Here is an 8,843-nt window from a genome sequence, read left to right on the forward strand (position 1 = left end):
AAATACATCTTTAAAAAATCCAAATAGCAATAATGTAAAAAGAAGATAAAATTGAATAAGTTTATCATCCTATATTTGCATTTTAAAGTGCATTTCAATATTCTTGTAGTTTTAATAATATTGTAGATACTGAAAATGTACTAGAAACAAAAAATTGCTTTAACACAGAAGTTAAGAAGCTTTTAGATTAATATAGATACTACGTGATTAATCAATGTTATCATAACTCTTGTAAAGACTCGAAATTTACTCGGAATATTTTGGATCTGCACAAAAAATAGAACATCCAAGAGATCTTGAAATAATAACAAGAAGATGACTAATGATACATGCGTACCTTTTGGCAGGAATGATCTTCTTTAGGATTACATTACCGATCATCATCCAGTCCCAATCTTTCTCCGCATAAGCAGGAAACGGAGAAGCCGAAATGAGAATATTTGGTTGAATTTTAAAAAATTTTAAATGCCCTCCCTTATCATACTCTTTTAATGATTCTGATGTTATCACTGTGTAACGCGTTAACATCATTAGTTTCTAAAAGAAAATGTTGATATATAATATATAGTATAATATTAACTTTTACATAAATATCGAAAAGATTCCTCCAGTAGCAATACTTATATTACGTGTATCGTTGCTGTATAATTATATTGCATTACATTATATTGTATATAGCAAATATTGTATATTTCACTGCAAATCCAAGTGTGTTATTTTAACTGAAGCTCTTATTACAGATTTCTTGTCGTTTTAAATGACGTCATTTAACACGGTTGACGTGTTAATTTAACACGCAACAAAACATGTAAAACGAGCTTCAGTCGAATGTGTCATTTTTAAACGTTTATGCGTGTAGAAATAATAACACACTTGGATTTACAGTGTTATTTGCATTATAAATAAAAAGATAAATAAGCATTGCTTAAACAATCGGATTTTATATAACACATTGAGAGAAAAGAAAAATTTAAAAGTAACTTAATTACCCAAGCTTCAGCATCAGTAATCAAGTCTGCTTCTCGTTCGCCGATAATATCATATTCTGCTCGTAATAAACGCAAAGTAGACTTCCGGAAATATCTGCGCAATATATTATTTTAGTGAATATATTATTATTTTTTTTATAGATAATATAAGAACGGGATATTAAAAATTATTAGATACATACTCGTTCATCCAAGCGGCAGCTTCGTCACCGCAATCAACATATCTTATTACAATCCAATGTGTTTTTAGTTCTGCCACAATTTTACCAGTTTTACTGGTTACTTTGTTTAAATCAATGGTTAAATCGGACATTTCTGCAGTATGCATGTTCACTAAGGGTTCGTTTATCTCTGTACATATCAGCAGTATATCTTCCAGATTATCTGAGCTTTGCAATTCTTTGGTTTCCTCATTGTATATTTGGAACATTCTAACAATATGTAATAAAAATTTAACATTATTTTTGGCGAGTTGCGTAATGTACAAATTTCTTTTATCAGAATTGATATAATTATTTTGATACTTTTCAATATAAATAAATTTGTTATTATATTATATTAAAGTTTAAGTTGACTATGTTTCTTCTTTTATATGTTTAGCTGGCTTATCAAAATAATAAGTATAAACAGTAAAAGCAGTTAACAGGTAGCTTAAATTAAATATTGAATATTATATACTCAATACTTTGTACTGACTTATAAGTAAAAAGCGAAATGATATTTTCTACTAACCTATCCCAAATAACCGAGTTTTCTTTTTCCACAATTATCCCATGGTTCGTAAATTTTAATGTAGGATAGGATACTTTTTCACCCGAGTTCAGGGGTTCTATATACAACCTTTCGACATGACCGACTTTGATCCAGTTTGGGTTAGTTAATACGTATGGTTTTCCCAACCAGTTTGGACACAACCATTTTGGACTATGGTGCTGTGAATCGTCTTTTTCTTCCTTTTCGGCCTTGCGAAATATAGCAAAGTTAAACGGCAATTTCTTAAACGTTATCTTCCGTCGGATGAGAAACGTTATAAGTACGCAGCCAGTTATCGTGATTATCGAAGATAAAGTCTAGAATCATAATCATTTACGAATTATTGATAACTTTATCCTATATAATATTATTTGTACATTGTTCATACCTTTAATAGCGTCATTGTAAACTATTTAATGTTACTTTGACTTGCAGTTCTTTGATCTATGTATTCAGCCAAAAAATCCAATCTGCAGTTAACATATATCACATCATCCACGAGGTTTGATCTGAAAATTCTGAATCAATATCTTAATTAACCCATGAAGTCTTATGAGGCTTTTATATGCGTTTTTTTTGTTTTAAATCTTTGCAACTCGGGCCCTATATCAAAATTTTTAGACTACAATTGGTGTTTAGGAATAAAAAAAGTTGTTTTTTCCAAAAATTTAGTCGACAATGGAATAGGAAAAAAATATGAAGGTTAAAATTGGAGGCAAAAGAAGCAAGTGACCTCTGCCTTTTTACTGACAAATATTCAACTAATCAATAATTTTATCTATTCTTTTAGTAGAATTTTTTTAGCTTTGTAAAAGAATAAAGATTGATATATACGCACGTATATGTGTGTATTTATTAAACATTTTCTTCCATTTTCTAAATAACAAACAAAAAATACAATATAATAAGCTTATACATACCGAGTTGGTCTAGTAGCTAAAACTTTAAAAGAAAATTCGACTTTGTCAACTCACGTTGGTTGTATTCGTTTTGCTTATTTACTTCTTATTCTATAGATGGTAGCATTTATAATAGCAAATTCACACACGATATCTAGGATTACAATTTATGTAAAATATTCTCTTTATTAACGAACTTTAATGCTAATCTGGTTCACCTCTCTTCGGTTAAGGGAGCTGTGACAAACGAAACTAAAGTAAACGAGAATCGCCGATCGTGCGTCCTTATTACATATTATCCGACGTTTTTTCTAATGTTTGCGCTTTCCTGTAGCTATACAATGTATACTATGGTTGCGTTTCAAAACCACGCTCTTAACGCTCGAGCGTCGTTCTATCTTTGTTATTACTTACGGAAAGTTGAACAAGGACAGAGCTTATAGGACGCCCATAGCGCTAAGATCGTGGTTCTGGAACGCAGACTATATCATGAGTTAATTATGCACGACTAAACACTTCTGAAGGTTTACAGGCACAAACTTGTGCAAATTGTAAACATTATCGATATTTCGTAAAAGTATTGATCTTAATGGTATCGTCAGATATATTGACAAATGTTTTATGGAGAGAATTTCACATACACGTGAGTCTTAGAAAACTGTTACTTATTTAGGTAGTAAGATCCAAAAGGTTCTGACCCATAAATAAGTCGAATATGAAGTCAGGTACTACTACGTCGGTTATCCCTACCCTAGGTTCTAGTTATGCTGTGTTTGAAATTTGGTACCTGCACTCCTATACTAATACGGTGGAGCCGAGACAAGACCTATTGTTTCGTATTCTAAAATGCACGACAATGCGCCGCTGCATATATTTCCGTTGCTACAAAGGCTGTTTCAATCATATGGTTTTCAAGAACTAAATCGTTCGCCTTACAGCTCCGACTTAGCTCCTAGTTATTTTCTATTTTCAAAGTTGAGGTCTGATTTGCGTGGAAAAGAATTTACTTATATAGATGAAGAAATGATCTCCGCAGTGTTAAACCATTTTAAAGACAAAAATTTAGAATACTTTTTAAGTGGTATAGAAAAATTAATTTATTATTCTAAAAAATGTACTGAAAAAGGGTAATTGTATTGAAAAATAAAAATAGTTGTTTTATTTTATCACTATTTTTATGTTCTTGTGTTGGCAATTTTTAGACCTTATTACGAATGATATAGTTAACATAATTTAACGGCATTTTAATACTATAATTATATATTTTCTATATAGCGTAATACAATTATTCTAAAAAAATTATTCGTATAAAACTCGTAACAGAAAAGATACAATTTATCTACCACTTTTTGATACAATGTTCAAAATTTAGTACGATATAAAGTATTCTAATAATGTGATGTATAAAATTACTAGTTAAAAATGCTACTCAATATTTATGGTATAAGTAATTATATTCCAATATGTTAACTATATGTATTTATAATAATTTGTAATTATTTGTAAATAACATTGCCGATTTGAGCAACTGATATTTTCATTGATTCGATAACTAATTTTCTATCGAAACATGAAATATTAGCTATCTTTGTGATTGGCGGTATCCACGTTGTGGATCATTATAGGCGGAAAATAGTTGATTTAAGTTAGGCAGATAGTAGTCCGGGCAGGTATCATCTTCTTTTTGTGCCTGTTCCAGCGTATCGTATCCCGTGCCGACAAAAAGCTTTATAAATCCGCACATCGAGGCAAACTTCATGTCCTGATTAGCCCTACGTTTATATTTCCGAATCAATAAAATATTTTTTTGCAGTATAGATTCAAAGATAATTTTATGGATGCGACATAATTTTAGTATATAAATTTTGAATAATTATAAAAATTAATTGAATTATAAAATGAAATAATTATAAAAATTTGAAGTAAACAGAAGTATATTTTGTCGTAATTTTCACTCACGTGTCACCGATGAACAAACATCTTTGTGGATCCGTCACGTTGCATTTGTCTAAAATATAATCTTTTAAATTTTGACTAGGTTTGCCACATGAAATTGGTTTTTTTCCGCTCTGCGTGCTGATAATGTTCATCAATGGTCCAGGACCTGAGGATGAGAAAACATGATATTCTTCTTTTCTTTTTCTATCAATTTAAAAAAATATTTAAATATACATTGATTCGTATAATTCTTTTCTCTGCTAAATACACTTATTGTATTTTATTTATAATTATACATCGATAATAATATAAATATTTGTGTAAAAAATATTTTTATTGTTTAACAATACTTACCTAAGATTTTAATTTGAGGTGATACTTGTAACCATTCCTCTGTTATTCCTGTTATATACAGTACGTCCTTACGTTGGAGGCATGATATAGCTAATGCTAGCATTGAGTAATTGCAATTGACATCAAAATCAACAATAACAGCTTTAATGGATGGCCGATCCACCAATTGTTTTAAAGTTGCAGCTGGATCTGTTTGGAAAACTTTTGGCTGCAAAATAAAAAGTTAATCAGAATTGACAAAATAGACGGTTGACCAAAAAATGATTCTAGACAAATTAACTTCTACAATATTTTAGCGTTATTTGCATGAAACTCATTCTATTGAAAGAGTTTATAGAAAAGATGGGGGAACGATTTATTTATTTACTTACTTACTTACTTGCTCTGTTAATCGTATTCCTGCCTCTCTTAACATTTTCTGAGATATATCCGAAACGATAGCGAAAACTTCGTCGCAAAAATTAATCTTCTTTAAGTACCAAATAATTAATTTTATGGTGTTGATTACGCGATCCTATATAATACAACTGATTAATAATTGTTTTTAATGACATTGGTTTTAACATTTTGTAAATTATCTATGGTATTTTACGTTCTACGCGTTGATATGTGTGACTAATTTTATGAAGAATTTATATATTGCTAAAATATAATTATTGGCAGCTATTTTTTAAGTATTTATTATCAATTTATTTAAAAAATTTCATTTAAAAAAATATTTAATATAAATTTTTACGCTTTGCATTGCGTAAGAATAGTCTCAGGGTGGACAAATTAAATTATGACTATACATCTAACTTGAAACATTGATTTTAAATTACAAAAAAAATCTGTAGATGTTTGTCACTAATCCTTTTTTCAAACTTTGCTTAATGGACTATTCATGAATCTTTGAAATAATTTATTTTAATGTATCCTCTCATCAAAATACTCTATTCTTTTCTTTCTCATTCTTATTCTCGTCTTTAAAAAAATTGATTAGGTGATATGAAAAGTGGTTTAAAACTATAATTTATATTTTTTTATAATTCCTATTACTAAAATATATAATTTAACTTTATAATTTTTTTTAACTATTTATGTGTTTATAATGTAAAGTGATAATAATATATAAACTAATCAAATATTTCATTAATACTAAAATATTTACCGAACTTAAATTTAAACCGGCATGTTGAGCACTTTCAATATAATTTTCTAATGTCTTTGTACTGTTATTCGTCACCAGATACACCTGTTTTCCTAGGTTTTGCAATTTCGCTAAAGACTCAGAAGTACCCTCAATAGGTTTATTGAGTTGCCATAGAACTCCTAGAGAATGCATATTGTTAATTTTGCGAAATTTTATTTATTTATAATTTATTTAATCCGAAAAAATGTGTTCACAGGCATAGATGTATATAACGATTATAACGATACTAAAAACCGATTACAGAAATTTATTTTGTAAAACTATTACATAGTTCTACAAATATTTAGTTATTTTTATATATTTTTATAAAATATCTGATATTTTTATCAATGTATTATCAATTTTTTAAATATATCAATTTTTCCAAAATCTGCATAATGCATCAGTCGGTAGCCATATTTTCCATCAAAATTCTTAGTTTTCTAATTTTTAATAATTTTCTAAAAATCAATGACTTATAAATTAACGTAAATACATTCTAAAACGTTTCTACAATTCGCACACGCACAAATTTATTTAAACATTATGAAAAATAGAATTTTATTGCCCACCGTCGATGTCGCACATCACTGTGTCGAACGACATTAGAAACTTCCGCAATTGTTCAGCTGAGAACTTGGTAATATCCTTGGTTTTAGACATGATAGGTTGTCTTGTAAACTCGTTTGATCTTAAGTAAGTTGCTCTTAAAAGTTTGGTTTTCGGTCCTAATCCAAGTGGCGGTCCTAATCCTATTCTGTCAACGATGCGAGACTTCCTGGACGGTCAAACTTTCAGAGGCTACTTTTAAGAACTGTCACACTATATCTAACCGACGTATCGTGAACCTCTTGCAAATGGCAAGAATACGAGTCATAATACTGAGTGTTTTCGATAACATCGTTGACGACCAAGTCTATACGAACACTTATACAACTTTTGCGTTATTTATGTCTGCGACATGCGCGACGTAGATATATTCTTGACGTCACCAACGATAATCTCGCGAGCTAAGTCGAGCTATTACTTGCGCATGCTCCAACAGCGCATGCTGTGGAAGATGTGAATTGCTATAATGAACGAGAGGACACGTAGAAAGATCATAATGTGAGAGAAATATTGGATCTATTTATTATCATTATATCAACAGCGTTATCAACAAATACATATATAATTTGATGATATATGTATCCGTTGATAAATCTATCTATCGATATTGATATAATGATAACAGCAAATCTCGTACATTCACAATGTTCCTCCAACATAAAATTTTTTACTTGTTAAATTTTTATAGCTCATAATACAATTGCTGATAATTTTTGCTGATAATTACTTGAAACGCAAATTTCCATATAAACACAATATACATACATGCGTATACAAGAAAATATGTATACATGTGTATCCCAGGTAGCACATACACGTTTCAGAAATGTTTTATAAGCGTTTTTCCGAAACGTTTTATAACCGATTTCTAGAAACGTTTCTCATGAGTAAAAATGTCTATTCGAAAAACGTTCGATGGAACGTTTCTTTTCCGATAAAATAACGTTTAAAAAACTATTATAGAAACGTTTTATTTTAATGATAAAGACATTTAAAATTCCTACTCTTCACGTTTTTTACGTGTTTATGACGTCTTTGAGACATGCGTGAGAATGTTCTAAAATTGCTTTATGCATGTACCATCTATGACGTCTATTCTTTTTCGAAGAAATTCCTGAACTGGTGCACATTCGTGCAATAAGTTAAAGTGAAACAAAATACTTGTCTCACTCTAACTTAATTGCATTACTGATGTGCACCAGTTCAGGAAGTTCTTCAAAACGGAACACACGTATAAATGTTCTTTCAATGGCCACGTTCAGCAGAACGTTTATTTTCCAACTGTTGGAAGTTTTCTAAGCTCAGATTTGTCCGATGACAAATAGATTAAGACCGGTAGGACAAAATTAATTTAAGTAAATATTTCTGACATAATGCCTTAATTGCCTTATTTTGACTTTTGAACGCTGATAGCGCTTAAACGGTCGATTATTGTGAATCTTGCCCATTATAACTTTCAAACAGCATCATATAAACTATCTATTTCTAAAGTTTCAGCCAATTTCACCGAAATCCATTGTTCCACAATAGTACTGAAATAACACCTTATTTTGACTTTTGAACGCTGATAGTATCTAAACGGTTGATTATTGTGAATCTTGCCCATTGTGACTTTTGATCAGCATCACAGAACTATTTATTTCCAAAGTTTCAGCTAATTTCACCGAAACCCAATTACTATAAGGATATATGGCGGGGTTTTATTAACGCAAATTCAATGCTAAAACAATCATCAATGTTCAGCTTAAGAGATATCGATAGTATTTAATACTATCTCTGCTGCTTTTGGAATTATTGACATTACTAACATAGAATTTTAATAGAAAAATAACTTCCTCCGCCAGTGATTAAAAATCAAAATTATTCCTTTATTCTCGACTAACTGGCAAACATATAAATAATGTGCACTACATTTCGACTCTAGGTTTGAGTCCTTATCAAGTGCAGTCTAATTATCAATATATCAATATTATCTTTTGATTACCACATGACGAGTCAATTTTGATGATTAGACTGCACTTGATAAGGATTCAAACCTAGAGTCGAAACGTAGTGCACATTATTTATATTTTTGCCAGTTAGTCGAGAATAAAGGAATAGAATTTTAGAATTTTAAATTGTTTCGGAGAA

General features: G+C 29.9%; 2 protein-coding genes across 3 annotated transcripts; both read right to left on the reverse strand.

Moving 5' to 3' along the window:
* Nucleotides 1-6: 6 nt before the first annotated feature.
* On the reverse strand, nucleotides 7-2,802 carry LOC139781997 (mitochondrial amidoxime-reducing component 1-like). 2 transcript variants are annotated; one of them, XM_071720893.1, is made up of 6 exons: nucleotides 2,663-2,802; nucleotides 2,131-2,251; nucleotides 1,722-2,059; nucleotides 1,172-1,420; nucleotides 990-1,083; nucleotides 7-537 (listed from the first exon to the last, which is right to left on the reverse strand). In XM_071720893.1, the coding sequence occupies exons 2-6, from the start codon at nucleotides 2,143-2,145 to the stop codon at nucleotides 247-249; spliced, it is 987 nt and encodes a 328-aa protein (XP_071576994.1). In that variant the 5' UTR covers nucleotides 2,146-2,251; nucleotides 2,663-2,802; the 3' UTR covers nucleotides 7-246. The 2 variants fall into 2 exon arrangements, with proteins under 2 accessions (XP_071576994.1, XP_071576993.1); XM_071720892.1 differs by having other exon boundaries at nucleotides 2,131-2,260; nucleotides 2,663-2,800.
* LOC139781998 (uncharacterized) lies at nucleotides 2,574-7,131 on the reverse strand. The gene is made up of 6 exons (XM_071720894.1): nucleotides 6,677-7,131; nucleotides 6,084-6,244; nucleotides 5,313-5,447; nucleotides 4,934-5,141; nucleotides 4,601-4,745; nucleotides 2,574-4,413 (listed from the first exon to the last, which is right to left on the reverse strand). Exons 1-6 carry the CDS (start codon nucleotides 6,765-6,767, stop codon nucleotides 4,224-4,226), a joined length of 930 nt encoding a protein of 309 aa, XP_071576995.1. The 5' UTR covers nucleotides 6,768-7,131; the 3' UTR covers nucleotides 2,574-4,223.
* Nucleotides 7,132-8,843: the final 1,712 nt, after the last annotated feature.

The sequence above is a fragment of the Temnothorax nylanderi genome, unplaced genomic scaffold (genome assembly GCF_030848795.1).
Source record: "Temnothorax nylanderi isolate EJ_2023f unplaced genomic scaffold, tnyl_v1.0 TNYL_tig0380_pilon, whole genome shotgun sequence".
NCBI lineage: Eukaryota > Metazoa > Arthropoda > Insecta > Hymenoptera > Formicidae > Temnothorax > Temnothorax nylanderi.